The 25,699-nt window shown below is 41.3% G+C and overlaps 3 protein-coding genes and 1 long non-coding RNA gene across 4 annotated transcripts; 2 read left to right on the top strand and 2 right to left on the bottom strand.

Moving 5' to 3' along the window:
- Nucleotides 1-872: 872 nt before the first annotated feature.
- LOC111231892 lies at nucleotides 873-3,116 on the bottom strand. The gene is made up of 3 exons (XR_002665522.1): nucleotides 3,090-3,116; nucleotides 1,151-1,291; nucleotides 873-1,064 (listed from the first exon to the last, which is right to left on the bottom strand). It is a non-coding gene; the product is annotated as an uncharacterized LOC111231892 (long non-coding RNA).
- LOC111231891 (mucin-13-like) lies at nucleotides 2,904-12,578 on the top strand. Its single transcript, XM_022759159.1, has 5 exons — nucleotides 2,904-3,176; nucleotides 6,815-7,012; nucleotides 8,933-9,472; nucleotides 10,709-10,866; nucleotides 11,762-12,578. The coding sequence occupies exons 1-5, from the start codon at nucleotides 3,104-3,106 to the stop codon at nucleotides 11,804-11,806; spliced, it is 1,014 nt and encodes a 337-aa protein (XP_022614880.1). The 5' UTR covers nucleotides 2,904-3,103; the 3' UTR covers nucleotides 11,807-12,578.
- Nucleotides 12,579-15,242: 2,664 nt separating this feature from the next.
- On the bottom strand, nucleotides 15,243-21,655 carry LOC111232010 (general vesicular transport factor p115-like). Its single transcript, XM_022759340.1, has 12 exons — nucleotides 21,615-21,655; nucleotides 20,821-20,898; nucleotides 20,473-20,515; nucleotides 20,119-20,279; nucleotides 19,884-19,965; nucleotides 18,590-18,773; nucleotides 18,305-18,378; nucleotides 18,082-18,158; nucleotides 17,881-17,981; nucleotides 17,698-17,786; nucleotides 17,469-17,615; nucleotides 15,243-16,166 (listed from the first exon to the last, which is right to left on the bottom strand). Exons 2-12 carry the CDS (start codon nucleotides 20,884-20,886, stop codon nucleotides 15,979-15,981), a joined length of 1,212 nt encoding a protein of 403 aa, XP_022615061.1. The 5' UTR covers nucleotides 20,887-20,898; nucleotides 21,615-21,655; the 3' UTR covers nucleotides 15,243-15,978.
- A 259-nt stretch (nucleotides 21,656-21,914) lies between these two features.
- Nucleotides 21,915-25,439, top strand: mmachc (methylmalonic aciduria (cobalamin deficiency) cblC type, with homocystinuria). The gene is made up of 5 exons (XM_022759317.1): nucleotides 21,915-22,024; nucleotides 22,144-22,341; nucleotides 22,746-22,898; nucleotides 23,022-23,198; nucleotides 23,799-25,439. Exons 1-5 carry the CDS (start codon nucleotides 21,935-21,937, stop codon nucleotides 23,979-23,981), a joined length of 801 nt encoding a protein of 266 aa, XP_022615038.1. The 5' UTR covers nucleotides 21,915-21,934; the 3' UTR covers nucleotides 23,982-25,439.
- The last annotated feature ends 260 nt before the right edge of the window (nucleotides 25,440-25,699 follow it).

Here is a 25,699-nt window from a genome sequence, read left to right as displayed (position 1 = left end):
TTCATCAATTTATTAATTTGAGTAAGGTTACTTAATCTGTTACTTTAGGTGAACATTAAAGGCTATATATGTATACAGCACGCATGTCACTCACTCACAAACACACAATTTCTGTGTGCAAGTTACCGTTGATTCTTATTTATCAAGGGGTGGGTTCAATATATATGGTTGGAACATAAAAGGTTTAGGGGATGTTGCACAGCTTAACCCAACCAAACTGAGGAACAGTGTTAGGTCTGTAAATAATGTGGCAGCCTAATAAATGTAGATGAGTAAAACATCGCAGTGATGTATAATATACCAGACAGTTGACAAATTAATGAAAAAACCAAGATAAAGTGTAGTAGTAAGGTGTTGAGCCAAAACATTTTCAGTTGTTCTTAAATTGGGTTGAGATCTGGTGACTGTGAAGGCCACAGCATATGATTACCATCATTTTCATCCCCATCAAACCATTCAGGTCACCAGGGGTGACTGGTGTGCACATTTAACACATGGATCCAAGAGACATTTAACCATTTATTTTGTTCAGGAAATTCAGCAAAGAACTGATGGTAGGATGGATTGATGGATGGATGGATGGATGATTTCTTCAGTACAACAAACAAAAGTAAATACCATTGTCATTGTCTGGAAGAGGAGGAAGAGGCAGGTCCCTGCTGGAGGGCCCAGGCTGTTCCTCCGGGACATTGAAGTTAAAGGACTGTCCTTGTCCCACCTGTACCAATGATAGACCTTTTGCTGAAGGGAGAGTTTGGCCAGCACCTGGAACACACAGACAAGGATTTACAGCTTCCATTAAAAGATAAATCACAGTACAGATTACAACACACCAACACAGCTTTATAACAAACTCTTACCACTGAGTTCTCAATTTGATACAAATCAATTCAAAGAGCTGGATGTTGGTCTGAGCCATCAACGTCAGGCTGGCCAGCACTGCCTCTCTAATGGCCACGTAGTCCCTGACAATGAAGGATCACCAAGTCCTCACAGTCCCTCTGGACCACGTGGCTGGCTGCAAATGGCCTTCACCAGGCGGCTGGCACTGGCCCAGTTTGCGGCTGAAAGATAATCATAAAGAACAGTGTGTGTTAATATAGATCTGGTAGTCATTAAAGGAAACAATGATATCTGAAGTGAATCTCACCTCTGGAGGCTCTCCTTCCCAGGACAGGAGGTGTTCTTCCACGTCGCTGCTTCTCCTGGTATCTGAGAGGGTAGACAACTCGCTATTTGTCCTGCTCTGTCTGGCAGGTGTTGCAAGGAGCTTGGAAGTACTTAGTACTGGCTTGAGAAAAAAGGTTTTGGACCAAAATAATTTTTATGTTTGCATGAAATGGTAATGCACAATATACTTAATCACAAGCTATGAGACCTGGGATGAACCGTTTAAGGTGGAAACCGGCAGGCTGACCCGCCCTTTATTTTTTACTACTTAACAACATAATAAACATGACTTGAGAAAATATAATGAAATGAACTCCCTCAACGCACTCAGGAACAAAGGTGAAATGATAAAGTTAAGCCGCTGAAATGAAGGGCAAACAGAGAATGAGCTCATGACACAGAACAAAGAACATCCAAAGCACCTGTGTGAGCTGCCCAGTTAGCACACCTGTTCTCCGCCTGCTCTTTGGTCCAGCTGTCATGTGACCCCACTTGCAACAGTATACGTTATTATTTAAGTAGTTTTTTTTTAATGGCCAAAGTAACAGATGAAGTAACCTTGATTAAATTAATAAATTGATGAATTCGACAGTTTGTTTATTTATTTAGCTTAGCTCTCCTTAATTTGGCCGTTGCAGCCAACACGTTTGTTGAAAACGCGCAACTTTTACTTTGAAGACGAGCTGTTTCCGGCTCTCGACTTCCTTGTTCAATTTTTATTGTGCAAGTTGGATAATGGACCAAACTGACGCTTTAGTGCGCTGAATTGAATTACACGTCTTCGGTCAGTTTAATAACACACGCAAAGCGTTAACAGTGTTCGGGCAGCATCGGCTAATGAAGAACGAGCTCACAAGCGTCAACATACATTTGCATTTAGCACAAGTAGGACAACGAAATTAGGCAACACCCCCTAAACTGGCATTTTTCATTATATAACGTGAACAACTGCAGAAGAATTATGCTTCATGCACGGATCGCTGGGAGTGTCATCTCATTGTATTGTATTTCACAGACTTGATTTTCTCGAACTAATGTGTGCTTTTTCACATCTCAGCTATAGGGCAACAGCGCCCCCATGTGGGCCAAAGAAGACATCACAATACATCAAAACACCCACTTGAAAGCGTCAGATTATATGAACAGTAAAATCCCTAGCATGGCATGGACTCCATGTTGTCCCAGATGTAGAATTGTCTTTATTAACTGAATAACTTCATATACACTCTATGGTACAAGTCATTGGTCACTGGTGCGAAAACAGCATAATGTTTCGCAAAAACAAAAAACTTCTGTAATCATCTCATCAATTTCAGAAGCGATTATATAAGGGCCTTATATAATAAATAGCATACAACAACAAATTACTAATAAATATAATATAGATATGTAAGACAGGGTAATAAAGTCCCCGACACATTGAGTAATCCAGTCTAGAGAAGTATTATTGTGCGAGTGATACTGTGCGTCAATCTGCCCTGATGCACAGTAACACATTGTGTAGCCCAGCAGTTGCATGGGTTTCTGTTACCCTGATATACATGCTCTGTGTGGGTAGGTGTCAGCCTTTGTACTGAATAAGTGCCATGGCACGGAGTCAGACCCACTGACTATTTTGAACAGGGAACACGTGGCACTGTTTCTGGAGAGAGAGAGAGAGAGAGCGAGAGAGAGAGAGAGAGAGAGAGTGAGAGTCAGGACGCGCACCCTCCTCCCTCAGTCCCTCCAGCCACGCATACACTGGCAGAGCTGCTGACTGTGGTGGGTAGGACAGTAGCCCGTACAGCTGCCTGGGATTTTTAAACTACTCCATTAAAGTGTGGTATCGGGGTGTGGACGAGAGTGACAGGCCACAAGTGTCAGACAACAAGACGAGCGGGAGCGATATTTGTTTTGTCATTTTCTAATTGAGTACTTACAGAGGAGAGAGAGGATGGAGACCAAACTCTGGACTGCCCTTTGTGCGCTGCTGCTGCTGCTCATTAACTTGGGATCCGCTGACCACAGTAGGTCCTGGTTTGTTTTGTTTATTCCATCTTTAGTCTTTGGATTGTCATTGTTTCACATGTTCCGGTTTGGGCTGGGACAACACGTCATTAATCTGTGCTAGAGATTCTCATGTTTATTGTACCAGCAATCTTCTCTCACACGCGCGGTCGCGCGCGGGCGGGCGGGCGCGCGCGCGCGCGCGCGCACGCACGCACACACACACACACACACACACACACACACACACACACACACACACACACACACACACACACACGTTGTCACAGGTTACTTTTGGGGACATCACATAGATAGATTCGCATTCATTTCCTGGAGACTAAAACCCTAACTCCTACCACTAGGACAGGCTGCCCCAATTAACTATCCCTTACCCTAATCCAACTTGTCCCTAAATGTAGCCTGTGACAGAGACATACACACACCAACCTCACTTGCCTCCAGGCACCTGTAGTGATTTTGAGCAGATATTGAAATGGACAGAGCTGGAGTGAGTTGACAGTAAGTAAGTTAACTAGTTGTACTTGTTTCACCATAAGGAGACAGTTGAGTATTTGTACATTTGAATTGCTCTAATATGTTTTCTTTCAAACCTTGACATCAGAGGGAAACGCTCTGCCATCTCCAGTAAAACGAAGGTTCAGTTCATACTTACTTCATTTTATTCAAATAGTACTTTTTGTTCAAACAGCCTCACACTTTGTCTTTCACATCACTTCTTCGACACCCCCCCTGCTTCCCTTCTTCCTCTTTCTGCATGTATTACAATTGCACACCTTGCACATATCCTGTATTTCACTCTCTCACACCTTCCACTTCCTCTTCTACCTGTTCAAAACACTTTTTCTCCTCCTTCTCCTCCTACTCTCTCTCTCTTTCTCTGTCATCACCTCTCACATAAAAGTAAAATGAGACTACTGACATTTGAAAAGATTTTACTGGGGTGAACTGTCCCATCAGCTCCTCGAGTTGAAATTCAAATGAACAGAAAACAGCACGGCTCCACTGGGGGACATTTATTGGCTGTAAATGAGCAGGGAAGTACATTGTGATAAATGACACCTCTAACTATGTGCAGCAGCACACTGTCATTTCACTGGCTTCATGCTAATTGGCTTCCCTCTATAGCACAGTATATGTAGACTTTATGCATAGAGTTAAAAGCAGTGCAACTGTATCCATTGTAGCAGGTTCAGTTTATACTGTGACCAGACCTTATATAGTATATTGACTGTGTTTTCCTGTATTTGCATAAACGTACAGTTCTGAAGTAAAGCAAAATCCATGATGCTTGACAGGTAGAGCTTTTTGACACATATTCAAATATTCTCATAGAAGTAGTAGTCTCATCACTTTAAGGAATGGTGGATATGGCACTTTTTTAACATTCTCTATAAACATTCAACCCTTCAATTTCATTTCTCTTTCTTCATTCTTACATTTTTTACAGACAAAACCCTTTTCTGGTTCACTCTAAATCTAGATAGCCTTTCTCTCTGACTAATCAATAACTCGCTCTTCTGGATAGTAATAATTATTCTACATAATAATAATCTGAGTTAAAACTGAACTCCATTATTTATAGTCTCATGAAAAACAATGACAGTGTAGAGCTTATGTGAAGCAGGATTTAGCAAGTTAAAGGAAGTGTGTGTGGAGACAGGCAGATTTAATCGTCTCCTTGAAGAGGAAATGCTTTATTTATAATGTGATTTGGGTGAGACTGGAGACAAAGTTAATTTCATCTTTGACTGTTTGTAATATATAGTTGATTAATAAGGAGTTAAAGGGTAAATGTCCCACATTTCGGATGAGTTTTTATGGCTGGATGATTTCAAAAAGAATGGGAACTTTTCTTGTTTACAGTGTAATATTATATGTATGTATGACTGGAAATGAACATGAGAGGCCAGAAGCATGACATGCTGCTTGAGAGGTCACACACTGGCTGCCAATAAACACCTGAAATGAGTGGAGATAAAAAGGCCAAGGGCAGCGTGTCCAGAGATGTTTCAGTCCTGTTTTCAGTTCCACTTACATGGAAAAATCAGTTCAAAATGATGTGCACTACTGACTCCAAAAAATCTCCAGTCACATGCTGTGAAACCTGTGCTACATGGCTTTACAGAACCACTTACATACAGAAGTCTCCCGCAGAAGGTATTACTGATAGGCACTTCCAGCATTGAGTGTTGAAGCAGCAGACATCTGCTCGAAGAGAACGAATTGGCTGTTCCTCTAACTGGCAGGGTCAAGAAGTGAGCAGGAGCTATTTCCCCAGGTACAGGCTGCACTGGCCTGAAAAACTGTGAGTAAGACCCTGTAATATCAGGACAGAGGAGTGAGCAACAGTGAAAACAGTGGTTCTCTTTATAAATCTACTCTGCACACACACACAAACACATATATAGGCACACACACATATATACAGACATACTACCTCAGCATTTGACCTAAGCTGCTCTAATGGAGCTGAAGCAAGGGAACAAGGCCAGTATTATGCAGCCAGGCACCTCTGTCTATTTATGTGTGTCTGTTTTTGAATCATTTAGGAGTTCAAACAGGTCTCCCTCTCTCTGTTTCTGTCTCTCTCTCTCTCTCACCGTGTGTGCTGATGAGCTGCGTGAGTGATTATGAAGGTAATGAAAGGCATCACGGCAGTGTGTTACTGAACAGTAACGACATTACATTACATTAGTGCTCTGGTCTTCATCAAAGGGAAGCGGGTAGAAACAGAGATGAAGTCTGGTACAGTTATGCGAAAGACATCAAGATGAAGAAGAAAGAGAGACAGTGAAGGAGATGGAAGGCCTTCATTAAAATGATATTACTTTAAAGACCAAAAATTACTTGCGTCTCATGTGGGTTGTAGTTGATGCCATGCAAAGTAAAAGTTAGAGTCAGTCCTCATCCATTTTATTTTGGACTCTGAAATGATCTTTTGCAGTAATTTGAATGTCAAATTTCTGTATCTATTTAGCTCAGTGGTTCCCAAGATAAATCTGTGTTCTTACAACATGATTAACAAAATAGATGAGAAGAAAACAGCATTTCCTGCTACACAAATTATGTTTTTTTCATTCATTTCCTTAAAATGTGGAAACACTTTTCAACAACCATACGAAGGAACATCAGTCCTTGGTGAAATTGCTCACGACCAGCTTCACTTTGCTTCACTCTAAAGGGTCACGAGTCAAAAGCGGTTGGGAATCGCTTCATTTAGCTCCCAATGCAAAAGAAAGTCTGGGTTTGCAAAATGAATATGACGTTATTTTCTTCCCTAACACTTTAGGAAGGCTGTAAACTCTAAACTGTTTGCTCTAGGGAGGATGCTCACTGATCGATACAAGACTGTGGTGCACTGAGCATGTAAGGCTATTAAAGTGCAGCACTGCTTTGCTGGAAATATGTAAACATAGTCAGCTTTTTTTCTTTTTGTTTTTCAGTTTTAATAATTGTTGTCTGGATAAACACTGGCCTGTGTTGACTGGTATACTCTACGTTAATACAGATGGTTTTGACACACTGTCTGTCTGTTGCTCTATGTTTGGTTGGAGTAATAGGCAAATAAGTTCTTAATGGCTCTGAAGATGAAATTGGTGATTAACCAACTTTGGCACTGTCCTCTCCTCATTAGTAAAACGTGTTCTTGGTGCTGGGCCGACTCCGGAGGCCACAACTGCAGCTGCCGTACCTACTTCTAGCCCGGTACCCACCAGACATCCTGCACCAACACTAAATGGCTCTGACACAAACCCAAGTTCCAGTGGCACCAGCAGTTTGAGCAGCAACACAACAACTACCTTCCAGACACCCGAACTAAAGAAAGATAATGGTAACTATTCTACTCTTGATTATAAGAAATAAGATTTCATAAATAAGAAATGACAGAAGACTGAAAAAACAAAGGTGATAGGATGTTATGGTTATTATATCTGTCTGTTTGAGGTTGGTCAGAACGGAAGTTTTGTCACACTTCAGAAGAAAATAATAGGAAGCCAAGCAGCAGGTGGTTTAGAGTTTAGGAGCTATATTTAACAAAGTCCTTATCTCTGCTCTCCATGTCCAGAAGTGGACCACAGAGTGACTGACAATCATGCCACAAACACAACAGAGGCACAGAGACCAAGAGCTCAGTCTTTAAAAAACTAGAGCACAAGAGGGAGAGAATTTCAGAGATGGTGTTGGATAAAGGAGTGAAATAAAATAGTACGACTGATTTAATTAAAGAAGGTGCAATCATGTTAGGAGAGCAATGGTAAAATATACTTTCAGAAAAGTTAGCACTGAAGCGATGGTGTTGAAGAGAGAAGTGATTAAATGCTGTGTGACTTTTCACAAAGGGTCGAGAAAGGTGGAAGTGAAATACTCCCCCCAGATACACACTGTCTCTCTCTCTCGCTTTACGCACACATCTGTGCTGATTCACACATTAGACTCATAAACATATTCACATGTTAGCACACATTTTTAGGCAGTTTGTTTTGTGGAGAAAGACAATTTGCACTTGTACAAATTTAAATAGCTGATATTGTCTGTGGTGTCATGCCATTCAGATAGCTGCGGTTTTGATATTCAGCTTGTAGTCCTCTGCCTCCATCCCACTACAATGGAGGTGAATGGATTCTTTTTTGTGGTGCTCACAGCACAGGAAGATTTACACTTTAACAAGCGTCCACAGCCAAGCTAGTGGCTCTGTGAGACTGTACATAGGCACAGTGATGCTTTGTGCTAAATGCTAGCACCATCCTGCTAACATACTCACAATGACAGTGCTACCATGCTGATATTAAGCAGGTATAAACCCCATGTTCATTAAAGTTAGTTATGTAGTTTGGCATGTTTGAATGCTAAAATCTGCTAATTAGCACTAAACACTAAGTACAGCTGAGGCTAATGGGGATATCATTAATTTTGCAGGTATATGGTCATAAACAAAAGTATTGGAGAAATTGAAACTTTGGCCTGATGTTGTTGCTTTATTAAAAGTTAAGGGGGTCATCAAAGTTTTTACAATTTATAACTGAGGAGAAGAAAAATATCTGTACAAATTTTCAAGGCCATCTGTGTTGTAGTTATAAGGACATGTCAGTGTGAACCACAAATGGCAACTTTATAGTGGCAGTAGAGGAAAAAGTCAGACAATCACCAACATTATGAGGATATATCCTCTGAGAACAATGAATGTCTATACCAAATTTCAAAGCTATGAATGGTCTTGGAGGTATTTCAGTCTGGACCAGAGTATTGGGCCGACCGGCTGACCAGTAGACTGACATTGCCATCTCTGCTGCTCACGTGGCTGAAACATCTGTTTCCAGGAAAAAAATTCCCTTGTTGCTGATAATCCACAGAGCAGTTTTCAAAGAGACAATTTCTTTGTTAGAAAGAAGTCTCGGTAAAAACACACTCATGAATGATTTTTTTTAACAGTATCTTTTAAATGCTGTCCCATAAATTAAACTCCATTTACCTCCAGTGTATTTAGGTGGAGGCAGAAAACTAGAGATGTATATCTCAAAACCTCAGATGAATGAATGAACTAGATATCATTAGAAAAGTGTGATGAAACATTTCTACTAGTGATTTAGGTGAACTGGTCCCTTAATTCATCACATTCTTACACGAGCACACACATCAGTGTGCAGTAGGCCAGTGTTAGCATGCTGATTGCATACATGCAGTATTTCAGCATGGCAGAATAATCTAGAATTATCAGTATTTTGTCAATAACATTTTCTCTCTCTTTCCCCAGACACCAGCACAGTCTCTCCCTCTGTGTCTGTTACTCCTGAAAACAATGCAAACAAAACAAACAATGCAAACAAAACAGAAGAGTCGTCATCGTCGCAAATTCTTCCTTCCGAGGGCCAGGCCACCACTTCTCACATCCTCCCTACCACCACCACCACCACCACCACCACCGCCACAAGCCCCTCACAAACAGCTCACAATATCCCCGTAGACACACAGCCCACCAACACATCAAACCATCCTACATCGCTACCTCCGGACTCCACCCCACCCTCAAAGCAGCCCACCCACCCCGCAGTACACTCATCCACTACCACTGCCACCACTACCCCTACCAGCACCCAGTCCAATTCAACGTCCAGCACCAGCTCCTCTCAAGAGCCCAACAATTCTGAGTCGCACACACTCACATCGCCACACACCTCACAGTCCGACGGACCGCAAGACCAACCAAAGTCCACCATCGCCCCGCCGAGCGGGACCTCCACCCAGGCCAAAGCCCATGCTGATACCCCCTCCCAGCTCAACGTGGGGGGTGACAGTAAGTACATAACATCTTCTGTGTTGTGGTATATAAACGTGTTCTGGACTATTCACTGGCTGGATATTGACAGAGACAGAAGTGAATTGGCTTTATGAAAAAGGCAATGCTGTGCTTTGTTTTCCAGCACAAGTCCGTCCTTGCTTCTACGCGCACACACACACACACACACACACACACACACAAACACAAACCACACATCCCCCGTTTACATCTTCAACAAGCACTGTCACCACCAAGCACTCCACAATTATGGCTCTGTTTGGGAACGGGACAGAGGCAGTCATGGGACTCAGGCCTTGAGAATGCTCTGTTTTCCTTCTTTTTCTGTCTCTCTCCCCCTTTGTCTGTCTGCTAAATGATTTATACGTCTACTTTCTGTATCTGTACTCTGCGTGTCCAGTATATACTGTAGATAATTTTTATTTTTCCACCATTAGAAGTCTGTTTCCAGGCTCAGGCTGTCACCATTAAGAAAAAAAAAAAAGGAAGGAAAAACTGATAAACTTTTCTCAGCTGACCAGCCTGCGTGAATACAGTTAAACTATGAAGTCTCTCTGCTTCTCTCAGTCTGTGTGGTTTTATTAGGCCATGCTTGGCATCTCGCCTCTTTCCATTAGCCAGAGGAACAGGGAGCATTCGCTACTCTGTGGTTGTTGTTACTTTCAACCAGAGGATATAAAAAAACAGCTAAGTTTACAAAACAGAATTCCATAGCAACATCCGTATACAGAAATACATAGACACTAACTCCTCCCACAGAGAGATAAACAAACACAACAGACCTCAACACAAAAAAGTCCAAGACTGATGATGTTCTTAGAGATAAAGCAGCACTCTAAAACTTTATTATATGCATGTACTAGCCTATTTAAACTTCTTGATTCAAAATCTTAAAATCATGCTCTATGAATAAATGTACTTGCTCAACATTGAGCTCAAGTACTTTACGGGCAAGGTTAACATCACTATCCTGTGTTTGACATTTCTGTCCTGAGCTACATGATGAACTCTTGAGCTCAACATGCTGCTGCTGCAGCATCTATATTTAGTTTGAGTCACAGCATCAAACAGCCATTTAAGAGCCTGTAATTCTGCTATTTTCACCATGTGAAGTCGAAGTAAAATCCATGTTAAACTCTGCATGCCAGCTTGTTTAGTTGGGCCATGGTGTGCTAACAGAGGAATGGGCCCCTGCTCAAGTATGTCCTGTGTTTTTCTTTTTTTTTGTTCCAGCGACGATGGTCCACGAGTCTCCCACGTTAGACCCTCTTCTGGCTGGCCTGGTGTCAGCCTTCATCATCACCGCTGTCATCGTCACTCTGCTCCTCTTCCTCAAACTGCGCCGAAGAGACAACCGACCAGAGTTCCGCAGGCTGCAGGATTTACCTATGGTGAGCACAGCTTGACATCCAGGCAACAGCTACAGTCCTGTCTCAGTGAAAATATTCAGTCCGTCAGATACTGTCCAGCGCAGATGTGAGATATACTGTTACAACCTCACTAGTACTTATTTGCCATGACTGCAGATTTATTGCTACAAACCAAATCTGCACCACTTTCTGATAAGGTATTGTTTGTAAAGCTTTTATGAGTTGTAACTAATGGCTAATGCTTTACAGGTCACTTATATCTATTATATCAGTTATTCTATCAGCTATATTTACTAGCCATTAAAAAGCCATTAATAAGAGCAATTTCTGGGTTGCCAGGTTGGTGTTGCTCCTCCTCTGGCAGGATCCTTGCTTTGTCTGTGTAATTTTATCAGGATTACTACATCAATGGGCCATTTGACTTTCCAGAAAATAGCTGCAGAGCATGCACAACAAAATATATTGATAAAATGTATTACATATAAAAGTCCACAGTGCATATTACCATACAACCCCTTAATTACTTATAAACATATAATTAAGAATGACTGACTCACTTTTGCCATTGGCTTATTATACAGTGAGAAACGTGAGAATAAATTTACCTTAGCACACCACAAGAGCTTATGAAAACTTTTCCTTCATAAATAAATGAAAGCAAATCACAGAATTTCCCAAAATATCAGAATTAATAAGTATTCTTTTAATGACTTTCTAATAAAGTCTTATTAATGGTTTCAAACAGATTAATAAAGAATTAGTAAATTGTTTATAAAACTAATAGTTACAACATATAAACCTTTTTACTAAGGATGACTGTACCATAAAATCTATTGTATTATCTAAATTTTAAGCACTTGCGACCATGTAGACCATCATGTGTAATTAGTTGTTATGTTACATTTTTTCTGTGCAGGATGATATGATGGAGGACACACCCTTGTCGATGTACAGCTACTGATGGAGGCATGACTGAAATATTTGGCGCCCAAACACTCTCCTTCAATCCAGGCTCATGCCGCAGCGTTCGCCATAATTTGCAAACAAAGAATCCTGGGTAGGTGTGAGCAAATTTCTGGCTTGCTTTCATTTATCCAGATCACTGACATGTAGGAAAGGGCATGATTGCAGCTGAAGTGGACAATGAAGACATCACCCAAGATGGGGTCCCTTTGGAAAAAGTCTATTTTGATGCCTGTAATTACAAATTAGGTCAGCGCCTCTGTTCAATACTATATGCTTAATATTTTCCAGCCCAGCTTTTGGGGCTGTGTAATATATTTTGATTTCCCTTGAGATGAAAAGCATAGGTGTGAAGCACAAGGCATCGTCAGTTGTACCCATCAGTGTGATGGTTTACACCTGGACACAGATTCGGCCTGTCCTCCCAGACTCTGGTTTAATTCCCTTAGTCCGCTAATGTTGTAAAGTCCAGCAGACAAAAGGTCTAGCAGTCTGACTGAGAGGCCAGAGAAGAGAAATGAAAGAAGAAAAAACAAATGGCCTGATTATCGAGTTAATGAGGTTGCACTTTACTTTTTCAGGAGTGGGGGAAAAAAAAAAAAAAGTGGACAAATATTTTGTGTGTGAGAATAAGTTTGTGTGCGTACGTACAGTAAGTGCAGGCATAATAGTGTGTGTGTTTTAAGTGTGTGTGCATGTGTGTGAGTATGTTAAGAGTGCATGTATGGGTTTTTGGAGGCGATATTTAAAAAAAAAAAAAAAAAAAAAAAAATTTTGGGGGGGGGGNTTCTGTGGTGAAGGTCCTGCTGCCTTGACGCCTTTATGAGTTTGATATGTGCAGTGTTTTTTTGTTTCTTTCCTGGAGTCTTCAGTCCAGGAGAGAGTGCCTTATACAGTACAGGAACAGCTTTTATTGTATACTGTATTTATATTGCAACCAACTAACTTCCAGATTTACCAGTCATTCCCAGTATTTTGTGCAATTCCATTTTAAACGCACACTCAGGGCCAGGTAGCTGCTCTGACTTGCCTGTGTTTGAAGACTAGCCTTGGGGGTGTTCAACATGAGGCACTCATTCATACGATGACAGTTGCAGACTGAAATTGGCCAGTGGCCTTTCCACACAATGTTAGCATTGTCCTGTGCATTGTAAATACTACTGATGACTGCGTCATGCAAAGACAACTTTATGAAACTTTTCATCTTAGTTGCTCCTATAGTTTTCACCGAACACAAACACATTAAAAATGATACATGGACTGACCTGACAGCACCTTGTTCCCAGAAGGCAAGTTCAGAAATATTCCATTGATTTTACTGTGTATAGACCACGCTGTATTTTCGCTTTACAAATGTGCAGGAAAATGTGAGAGGAAGTGAGACACATACAGGATGACAGAATGAGCCCCATCAATACAAAACATACGCAGCTCCTGTTTATTTAAGGTAGAGCCTATGAACTGATCCATCAAATGTGTAGCGATTTTAAATCAGGCTTATGAATCGGAGCTAAAAGCTGTGTTTGTTCTTCATTTGTCAAGTCATTTATATAGCACATTTAAAAACGAGTTTTTGTGCCATGAAAAACTACAGATGGGTGACAAATTAAAGAAAACCCAACATAGGAGTACCTTAGTAGTACTGAGCCCCCAGAGCAACTTCAATACTTCTCCATAGCATTATTCAATAAATCCTTGTTTTTCCTTTCCATTTGTCACCTGTCTGTACGTCCCCTATTAAATTTAGATTCCTTATTTCGGGGTGAACATGTCTGTATAGTCCTGTATTTGTCCATTTCTTTAAGTGTCAAAAGTATCCTGAATGCATAATGAGGCTTTGCTGCCTGATGTGATTTATGGACTGTTGGTGTTGTATGATTAAAGGTATTTTGAAATCATACTCTACTACATTTCCTTTTATTCCCACTTCAGATCTGTTATTGACAGAGTTTGTTGTAAACAGCTCTTTGACCTCAGGACCAATCAGAGCACAACGCTGCTCTATAGAGGCAACCACAGAAAGGCAAGCTCCTCTCTTTCAACTTTAACACAGACTTTTATTGTTAAGAGACGAAACAATAAAACAGACCTTCAATGAACATATCAGTGCACTGCTATACTGCAGCACTACTACACAATACTTGGCAAATGCAATAAAACAGCAATAGAAAGCAGCAGTCTTATTTATCAGCCATTATGTTACCACAACAGCAAATAGATGACCCTTTTCTTCATGAAATGTCTTTGACCATGATATTAACAGCTGTACAAGAAGAGTGTAAGAAGAGGTTTCTTAAAATACTGATGCTGTCACTGCGCCGAGTCATTTATTGTTTTTTATTTGAGTCTTCCTTGGCTCACTACTGATTAGTAAGACAACCTGCCTAGTTAGATGAGCTGAAAAGTGTCTGTGGTCACTTTTGTGATCCAAGCCACCATATGCACACCCTGCTGAACACCTAACCTGCCCATCAGCTCCCCCATGGCTCTGCACTGTGGTCTGGGATCCTCGATGGGGGGTGTCTGGATGCTGAAATATTTAACAGCTTGACACCAGGCCTGGCACAGTGTGACTCATGTCAGACAAGACAGCATAAAGGGACTCTTGACTGCCTTAACTGAGCTGTATATATAAAGAAATCACAGTGGAGGTCGGGTTGGGGTGGGGGTGGGGGTGGGGGTGTGGGCGCCTTGATGTTAATGGTGTTTGATTTCTCTTTGTCCTCACTTCAGCTGCATTACCAGGAATCAAAACCCCATCACTCATCAGATTCCTTCTGGATTTAAGAGTGCATTATGTCAGGAAGAAAAACTCATTAAATATCCATTACTCTGCTACACTTAGCATTTCATGCAGCAAATGATCACCAGCTAAAAAAGGTACAGTGAATCTTTACACTTGATATATGACTGTACATCAAGTCATCAAAGATTGTCAAAGTGCAATATCATTAGATTTAAGTTAAATTCGTTATTCAACAAACTGATTAATTGGAAAATACCAGCTAAAGGCAATATAAGCATACTGTAGGCCCTTATTTTGCAAATCAAAAGCACCGTGATGAGGGGTGTCTTTATGGATCCCACTGTAGTTATGGGCAAAGATGAAAGTCCTGCCCAAACCTTAACCACATCAAACCTTTACCTAACCCCAACAATCTGTAATCATAACAAACCTAAGCATAACTATTTTTAGTCTTGCCTTGCCTCAAACCAAACCTTGTGGTTAAGCTGGCCTACCAGAGTTGAGGACAGTGCTTCTGTCCTCAACTCTGGTAGAACCTATAATTTATCATCAGTGATGTGCATCATGGGTGCAGAGGGTGTTTGCTTATTTGCTGACCCAAAACTCTGCCATCCACCATCATGAAAGGAGATGTTTTCTGAATGAGAAACTCTCACAAAAAAAACAAAAAAAAACAGCTCCCTGCCTCTTCAGTTTGTTCTCCAGCGTCCTATCAGTCTGTACATGTGGACATAGTTACTGTAAATGATTCAAGACAATTTGCAGCTACAACAGTTATCAGCAGTATGTGTACAGTCCTCGCAGACTTCAGCCTCGTCACTAGCTAGACTGAAGGAAAACAATTCTTTGATGAATACTATTTTAAATGATGTGAATGGGACTAGACTGACTTTGACTCACTCACACGTCAAAGTCAAAATAAAGATTAAAACTAGTTTGATTGTGTGATCTTTCCTGAGACTCTCACACTTCTGTTATTCTCACAATTAACTGTTTATAAAAAGCGTTTGAGAATTTCTCACACTGAAAAGAAATTTCCTCACTGCTATATTTGATTCAGCACACATCATATCCAAGCAGGTCTGTTAAGCAAAAGCAATAACACTAAGTAGGATGACATTATTACTCGTTATTATATGCATCTGCCACTGCTGTTATGCCAAGTCTGCTGCTATTGCCTTTCTTTGTCTGCATTCTTCTTCCCTCAGGACAACAAAGGAAATATGCCATATGGCTGGTTGTGTTTTCCTGGCTATTTCTATTTTTAAAGTTTTGTGTTTTGCAACACAACTCTAACTCAAAAATGTACTGATCAAATGAAATCAGTTTGAAAGCATTAATACATCTTGGGTAGTGTATTAGAGTCAGAAGAAATGTCTGTATGTCTTTCCATGTTAAATTAGAGAGCTTCACCTTAGAACAGGTCAGAGGTCATCAAGACTTAGGTCAGATCCTAAATCTGGGTTCACAATGTTGTCAAGGAGATCGAGATCATCATCATCATCATCATCATCATCATCATCATGGTGATCCTCTAGATCAGATCCTGGACCAGCAAAGTTGCTCCGTCTGGACTGAACACTCAGATGTACCCGTGGCTTCTGATGCGGAGCTGTCAGAGGTGAAGAGCAGAGGAAGAGCAGTTAACTTGTGTGTGAGTGACTAAGTGCCTCTTTGCTGTATTACACCGTGGGATTAGGTTGGAAGACATTCAAATGTTTTCCCATAACAACTGTGTACCAGTATGAGTGTGTGTGTGTGTGCACGCGCATGTTCGTGTGTGTGTGTGTGCATGTTAAATTAGCCTAGCTTCACGGGCCCAAAATCACTCTGGGAAACATTTAGACCAGAGATCGTAATCTCTTCCGGGAACATCAACCTTCTGTTACAGTAAGTCTCAGGGTTGAGCAGTGCATGCGCTCGCACACTCACGCACAAACATGCACACACACAGTACAAAATTTTGCAAGAAACAACTGGCTTTGCAGAGCCTGGTGGAGAGGAAATGAGAGTTTTACTGATTTATCTGCAGGCGGAGGAACACAGTAGGACTACAAACTTGTTCACAATGGTGCTAAACATCTCCAGAGTCCACTTTTTTCTCTTCTTGTCTTTCTACACTTCTTCTCGAGCTTTAAATATATCATCTCCTCTTGTGATATATTTAAAGGAATAGTACAACATTAACAACATTTGGCGCTATACAAATAAAATTTAATTGAAAGACTGACAACGGGGGAAAACAGCTAGCCTGGATCTGTTCAAAAGTAACAAGTACACTCACCTCTAAAGCTCAATATGCAACATGTTTGTTGGTTTGTGAGATCCGTACAAAAACTAAAGTGACTTTTTACACTTTTACACACTCGGGTCAGTTTTATGGGGACTATTTACAGTACTACTTGGTGGCTGGGAGCAGTGATGTCCTGTAGTAAACATGAAATTACAAGGGAACCAGGAGAGACATTCATAGATTCTTCTAATCTAAATCTCAGTAATAAAGCGAATAAATATATTTCCCAAAATGTCAACCTATTAATTTAACTAACTTTATAGTCAAATGGTAAACACAGACTAGTACTCTCCACAGTGAGTCATATCTGCTGAGATTAATCAGAGCAATGGTTGAACCAGATGTGTGGGGGAGGGACAGGAGGGGGAACTACATGTCCCATCTTGCTAAAACCATCATCAATGTGTACCGATCTGGTGCCCTACGTAACGTTTTCTGTTGGTTGGAGCGCTTGATCCAATTGTCACAACATGTTTCTGTTGCTGTGCATGTAGGTGGACAGAAGGCTTGTGAAAATTATATAATAGAAGCATTTGGTGAATATGACTCAGCGTACTGTACTTTAATAGCTGATCTTGCACAAGGCAACCATGCTTTGGCGCCTTTTTCATTCATCCTTACCGGGCTCTTTGTCATCCAGCCATGACAGATCATCTGAGCTGACCTCGGCCAGGCTGGGTGTTGGACTAAAGTCTTCTGAGTCTGAGTCTTGCTCTTCAACTCTGACTCTTCTACTGTGACCGTGTGGGAGTGCGAGTGGTAATGCCCCTGATTCAGAGAGAAAAATGTGGTTAAATAGTTTTATCACGCTGTGTGTGTGTTTGAGAGTTTAATTGGGAGAGAGACCTGCCTGATGTGTGTGCTGACAGTGAAGGTGTTGGTGCACGTTCTCGAAGAACAAGCGTCCGGACCTCCTCCTTCAGTTCTGACACAACTGTTCTGTTGTAAGAGATTAAATGTAACATATGTAATCCACAGAAAGATGAAACATAACCCCAGACCCACACATATGTGCACACACTCACACATTTACCTGATCTGGCGGACCTCTTGCTGTGTGTGTGAATACTGAGAGACAGTCTTTGCCAGATCAGTGCTGTGAGTTCTGTAGCTGTCTGTTAGCTCCTCCAGTGTCTAAACAAAGCACACAAAGAAAAGGTTAAGGATCTGAAAGACAAAAAAAACCACACATCACACAAGCAAACACAACTTGTGTGATACAATGTGTGTGTACCTTGCAGCTGCGTTCGTACTGTCTCCTGGTCTCTCTGGCCTCTGCCTGCTGGAGGAACACGTCCTCCTCCTGTCTCCCTGTCAAAAGGAAAAGAAAGAACTGACGTTGTGAGCAAGACTGTGCCTGCCTTTGCTTTGTTGGCCAGCAGAGCTTATGACATGTGCAGTCCCGCAGAATTAATGCAAGGGCATTATGTACGTGTGTGTGTGAGTATGTGACTCACTTAGCCGTGCTTTCAGTTGGTCCACCTCTCTCCGCAGGTGCTCCAGTTCCTCTCGGCGAAGCTTTGAGCTGAAACTGGGGGGAAAGAAAGAAGTGGTGACAAAACTGGTGTTTCATTTCCTCTCTTGGTCTTTCCAACAAAATGAAAATGTCACCAAGAAGCCTTTGTAGTAGCAAAGACTTTTTTAATTCCACATGAGATGTAAATATTTTCATGTCAATCACGAGCTGGACCTATCATCAGTTTAGTCTGCAGTTATGCCCCACAGCTCCACGCCTAATGCACCTTTCCTCCAGGTTGCCTAGCGACGTGGCTCTGGTGATGTGTCCCCGAAGACTGCTCAGCTCACGTCCCACCTCTCTCCTCCACTGCTCCATCCTTCTCTCTGCTCCTGGACTTTGGCCCCTCCTTGATTCGTCCCTCGCTCTTTCACTCTCCCTCAGTGCCTCATGCAGCCGGTGAACCTCCTCTGTAAAAGAAGAGATTTCTATGAGTAAGGGTTTTTTTCCCCCTGAAGGAGTCCTGCTTGTGGACAAATCCAAATAATTTATTAATAAGTTTAATTATGAATGAATATCTTCTCCTGATGAGCCCATCTACGCCATTTAAACAGATGACATGCCCAATATGCATATAATGCCAAGTAAAGGCTGGAATAGCCTGCTTGTCCCCTTCATGAAGGTTTTGTTTGTTTATTGTGATTAAACCAATCAATTCAGTTATTTTTAATACATACTGTAAAGCATTTCAACCACAACACGGTTTTAAACATTTTAAATGATAGTGCGGAACAAAAGTTAAAACTAGAGGTTGCATGCAGGTTGCAAAGAGAGAGGGACGAATTAGTGTGTTTCAAATTGTCTGTTATCAAACAGAGATAACCAAGCAGGAGGAGGAAGAGAATTTTGTAATTTTAGTACTGCCGCTGATAAAACTGTCGCCAGCTTTTTCTTTTAGTGAGGCACACACAAGCTTGGGTTAGGAGTGGAGTAGTAGAACAACAGCAGTTCATAAATGAATGCACTGCTTTTCATGAAAACAGCAGTATATAAAATTAAACAGTGAAAGTAACAGGGAAGTAGCAAAGTGAGGCATGAAGAGGGGTAATATCCGTTTTTTATTTTGAGTTTTGGATCAGTTAAGATACCTGAGTGATCCAAAAATAAATAGGTACAGTATTCAAGATGGGTGGCTATGTGGACATGAATGACTTTTACCAGGTCAGAGATTCAAAATGAAAGACTTGGAATTATGAAACTGGATCTGACTTCCAAATTCAAGTGTTTAATCAGCTGCATTTAATACAATTTGGAAGGTACAAACATGTCAAAAATCATGTGATAATGATTTATTTGTGCTAAAATAAGTCATGTAGCAACTTGACAGTTTCTGGCATCTGTTTATTTTTCATATGTGATCTGGCAACATACTTTGGGCGTGACCACATTAAACAGAGCTGATTTGGATAAGAATGTTTTTCTTCTAGTAGACACCGGCATGAGTCAGGTATTGCTGTGTTTGCATGAGGACAATGTGAGCCAGTATAAACAGAGATAAGTAGTCATGGCGCAGCAGTTACCTTGTAGCGTCTGGATGTGACGTTGTTGCGACTGTCTCTCCCTTTCCATGTCATGGATGTGCTGGGTGAGAGACTCAATTGCCTTGTAAAAACATTAGGCAGAAATGTGGAATTCTGTCACTGCTAACAACACTGTAATAAATCACATAAATGCAGCAACTTTTTGAATTTTCACTATGGCACTTGATCAAACAAATAACTGCACACCTGCTTCATTAAACAAATAATCACACACCTGGCTCTGTATCTGGAGTTGTGACTGGATAGCAGTTAGGTCTGCCCACTGCACACCAGGACTGAGAGATGGGGAAGGCTGTCGGAGAAGGGGGGCTCGAGGGGGAAGAGCAGGAGGGTCCAAATCCGAATCATGAATCCGCTCCCTCATGGGATACAAATCTGGAGAGGAAGAGGAATGTGTGGGAGGTTGACCACAAAAGGCTCAAATCAAAACGAATGAGTTCAAACCACTCTCTGTTATAATGTGGTCTGAACTGTATTGTGAGGTCTGAAAGAGAGAATGTTACACACTCGCACAAATAGGTAATTTCCCATTTTAGTCATATTCATTAATCTGAAACAGGTCACCAACCTTCGCCTCCTTTGGAGAATTTCCCTGGTGAGGTCAGTCTCTCCTGAGGACAAAAACATTTTTCAGATTGAAAGGGTTTTCCCACACTCAGTATCAGTACGCCGCCTCCATATCTGAATAACTGAGTTACCATGTTAAATTTTTAGTGGAGCATTACTGCCATCTATTGATAGCTATAATAACAACAATTTACAACTGACCACAAGACCAGAGTTTAATGCTCTTCAAGCACAATGCACAGTAGGAGCACACACTCTTTAAAAGCATAATGTGTTTTTATTATATATCATTATCTGTTATTTCCTGCAAGACCAATAACTCAGGAGGATGATAGTTGAATGTACTCACCCTCATCTTTGCAACGCTGCCATCTGCTTCAGACAGGATACAGCTCAGCTGATTGTCCCAGTTCATGTCTGAGTAGATCTAGAAAGGAATGCATCAAGGGAAGTTAGCAAATGCATCATTCATCGGTTTTAGTTGGTTAATTCACGACTCAAGGTGTAAACGGTCATGCGAGACAGTGTCAGTGATGTTACATCAAAGAGCAGTAACTTTAGACGTGTTTTGTGGCTGGTTGGTGAGGTAACAACCAAGCCGAGGGCTCTCACACTTTCCGGGAGATTAAATTACAGCAGGCCTGGGTATTTGCACGTTTGATTGCTTATCAGATATCAGCTGTTACTCAGGAAAGTGTAGCTGTGTGCAGGCTGTCCGGGAATGTAATAGGTCTGCTTAAAAAAGCTTCTCGTCCCCTGGGGAATATCTCTGCAGTTTGCAGGAGCAGCTACAGATTTAAACTGGAAGTGATGCAGCGCAGGACCCCACCCCCACCTGCTTAATGTCGAAGACACAGAAAAATGCACTCTAAACACTTCAAGGTCATATATAACTGGACCGAGCAAACGTTAGATAGCAACTGTTGGCATAACCTAAGCTAATTCCAGTTAGCAGCAGTTTTATGACGACTTTTTTCTTAGCGTTCATGTTACTGTCTTGGTAGACAGAAAAAAATAACCACCGCCTTTAAGACCCTGAATCATTTATGCTTTATCTCAAAAACGTAAAACGCGTTGCTGAAAAATATGTAATATTTAACGACAAACGTCTACATTTGCTAGCTGGCTAATCAAGCTACTCACAGAAAACCTTGCGACTCCACTTTTAAATCCAGGAGCCCACAACGGCGACGTGATTGCGTATGACGTATCCGCAGGAGTATTCTGGGTATTGTAGTAGGTGTGATATTCTACTCTTTGCCTCTTTAGTCACAAAATCCCCAAAATACTGCAGTAGAATTGCTCCGAAACACATTGTATTGTGTATCGTAATATAGCCATCCATTTTGTCAGAACAAATTAATGCAAAAAAACTTTCGCTTAACTCTAGCTTAATTTCTGACACTGGAGACGCAAAAGAACACCATAACCCATAATACCAAACTCTATGTTGACACGCAACAATGGCGGCTACCACTCTCGACGTGCAAAGTGTGACAGGACTGTTAGAAAGCTGGTTACCAAAGTTGGGATTTGAAGTCTATCCTCTAAAGGTACCGTGGCACTAGTTTCTCTCTAGCGTGAAGCTTTGACAGCAAGAAGGGCTTCATACTGTGTAAGACAATTCACTTTGAAAAACGCTGTTTATTTGTGCTTCTGTGCATGTTCACAGGTTGGTTGGTATAACTCAGTCCTCCCTCCGTCACTGCGCCTGGCTTTCCCCGATGACACCCTTGCTGTGGTGGTACTCAGCACTCCTGCCATGTTTGAACAAGCCTTCCTGCCCTTCCTGAAGGAGAGTGGCTGCCATGGCATTTCAGACCCCATAGACCAGTGTGTCAAACACTGTGTCACCTCTGCAGTCTCACAGGTGAAGGGTGTGGAGAAAGGGACGGACAGACAAGACTTTTATCTGACTACATCCTGATATAAGCTGTCCGGAATTTTAATTGAAAAATCATATAGTATAGATAAAATAATCAGATGGGAATTCCTGGTTTTGGATAATGCAGTTAATTAGATACCTGAAAAGTCAACCCACTATACAATCATGCATAAAATGTCGGAAAGCAGTCCTACAGCATTGTCCACAGTGGTCCAGTAGATGTAATTATAGCATTAAACGCTATGACAAAATCCTCTCTTGCATTTTTTTAATGATGTATATAATTGTATTGTTCAAACCTAGTTAGAGATAGTTAAAGATTGTAACTACAACTATTTTCATGATCAGATTGTGATTGAATATTTCCCTCTCCTCTCCCTGCCCTGCAGTGTTTTCCAAGACAGAAGGTGGATGTGATGTATGACTACGAGATGCTGCCGAGCAGGAAGCCGAAGTTCTTGGCACAGACTGCAGCTCACGTGTCTGGAGCAGCTTTCTACTACCAAAAATCTGATGTCACAGACCAACCCTGGGCTGAAAAAGTAATGCTTTTTGTGGAATCTGATCGGTTGCTGCCTAGATGAATTTCAATACTTTGTGGAGTAGCGTTTCCCTTCTCGTCTCCTCACCTGAGTTTTGTGGATCTCCCTCTTGTTTACTCACAGAAAATGTTTGGAGTGTGTGTGCACCCGAGGTTTGGGGGCTGGTTTGCCATCAGAGCTCTGTTGGTGTTTGGAGATGTGATGGTGGGCTCTGAGATGGTGCAGCCTGTTCCTCCTGACTGTGTGCCCACCAGAGAGGGCAGGATACAGCTGCTGGAGGCTTTCAACTTTCACTGGCAGGTACAGCACCTCAGCACTGTCACTTATAACACCTGTGGCACACACAATAAATTGAGAGAGGTATACTAAACTATTTCATGTCAAACACAACCAGACAGATGGCCATTAGATAATAGACTACCCATGTGTTGGAGGTTTTGTTGTCCCATGGGCACCACTTCTGTGAAGATTTCGGTTGTCTGAAATTTATTTGAACTAAAAAGATAAAATATGGGTGTGAAATATTTTTGATTAATTAAGGAATTTATCATTTATTCATTTCTATTTTCTTCTCCATTGAGCCCCTCTGTTAAAAGTCTTGCTAAAATCTTCAAAGCATTTCAGTTGTTCGAGCTAATATTATAATTTACAAACGCTTTCTGCACCCCATAACTCTTTTATGCTGTTGTTGAGACTTACAGTACTTTAACCTGGATGTGGGGAGCTTGTGTGTTTATTGGTAATTTAACAATAATGTGACAGCCCTTAAATAGAAATATTGTATATATTCATTTTAATTTAGGTAGTTGTTGAAGACACAGTTTCTTTACAGCTTGATTGTAGTTTGATTAACGGTTCTGACCGTCGGAAGTCATATCAGTGTGTAATTTGCGTCACCAGGACTGGAGCTACAGAGACATCGTCCGTCCAGTCCAAATCTACTCTCAGAGACAGAAGGACTACTTTTCCACTCTCCCTGCTCAGCGTTTTGCTCTGCTCAAAACTTGGGGCTTCCTGCAAATGGAAGACCATCAACCTGAAACCAACGCAGATGGACAGGGCCAGGAGAACGGACATGGCTGACAGAGAAGAAGAACTGCTGTGTGGAAGTACTGCCCACCCACTCTAAGCAAACACCTCCACTGCTTGTCAGACCTTTAGTTATTTTGATTGAACCCTGGTCTACATGGTATGCGGGATACTTTTCCAGGACTTGACTATGATTGTTCACTGCTGCAAAGCTGCTATATGATGTTTTTAAAAACATGTTCACACTACGTCAAAATACTGTTAAAAATTACCTGACTGAAAGGCAGGTACTTTTATTGTGTCATTTTATTTAATCCTGATTACATTTATTCATACATATTGTATGAGATCAGTGGTAAGTCCTCAGAGCTGTCTGCTGAAAGGCAGTAACAGTTGACTATAATTTCTGACTCAGTAAAATGTTTTATATTTACAGAACCAGCACTGCTCCTGTTGTTTAAGGGTGGGGGATTTTAAAAATGTTGACTGGATCTTTTTGAAAGTGCCAGTAGTCTCTCCTGCTCAACAAACCAGGGGAAACAACATTTGTTCTGTCATGTGCTGCCATATTTTGAAGAATGCAATTTATTAGCTTGTGTCATAGTGAAAGCAACAGACTGTAGATGTGTAAATAGCAACAATGACTCATACTCAGTATCAACACAAGAAGCCGTCTATCAGCAGCCTGCTTTGAACCTGCACCTAGAAGTACACTGACTTTTACTTTTTTGCTCATCTCGAGAATGTTTTTATTTGTCTTAACAGTGAAGCTATGAACATAATCAGATTTTAGGAAATGTTAAACACCTATAAGTGAACCTAAATATAAAAATTGAGCATATAAACAAAATCTGTCAATCAATGACCATCAAGAAGAAACCCGTAAAGGATCAGTCCACCAAGTACTTACAAAACTCCCCTCCTTTCATCCAGCCATTGGTTCTATTGTTTTGTCCTTGTCTCCAGTTTACCTGACACTCGTCTTGATGCATTATATATTATGTGAGCTGCCTCTGCCCCCAGCCTGGTGACAGACTGTCAACGTTCAACTGTAACTATCTCCCTCTGTCACTGAGTCAGCACTCTACCCTTTTCAACACCGTCACCCTGGCCGTACTTGGTTTATCAGCTGTTTTTTTTCTTTCAAAAATGTTTTTTAAACAAAAGTAAATTCACACAGACACATTAACGACTAAAAGCTGCCCCCATCAAGCAGCAGTGCTGCACTGAGCAGCGTCCTCAGGCAGTGAGGACTTCAGCGTACTCTTTTTCTGTCTAAAAGGTAGAGGAACAAAGTAGGAAACTGTATCTATCAGCAGTTCCGCAGTAGAAATTCTTTGCAGGTCATGTCTGTAGTTCCACCTCTAGATGTCACTGTTCTATTGATAATGCAGGCTGTGGCTTTATGCTGCTGTCTAAAGCATCTGCAAATGCTCAGCACTTGATAAAGTCAAGTACACACTCTGCAGATAACCTGCCTCAAGTATACCATCTACTCACTGTAACTGCAAAGTGATTCTTACTGAACTATTTGATCTTACATTGTATTCATTTAAACAGCTTTATTCTCACTAATATCATTATTTACACTTTGCTTTCTTTGTGTGTAGAATTATGAGAACCCGTCCTGCTGAGCTGTCTTAGCTTCATTTCACATTTTCTGTTCATTGCAACACCCCACTCTTTCCCCTCTCTCTCTCTCATTGCATCCCTCTCCTCACCCCCTTCTCCCTCCCGTGCTATTCTGTCTATCTGTGTACTGAATCAGCATT

Source organism: Seriola dumerili, unplaced genomic scaffold, assembly GCF_002260705.1.
Source record: "Seriola dumerili isolate Sdu_G_001 unplaced genomic scaffold, Sdu_1.0 BDQW01000321.1, whole genome shotgun sequence".
In the NCBI taxonomy this organism is placed as follows: domain Eukaryota; kingdom Metazoa; phylum Chordata; class Actinopteri; order Carangiformes; family Carangidae; genus Seriola; species Seriola dumerili.
This window is presented reverse-complemented; position numbering and strand designations above follow the sequence as displayed.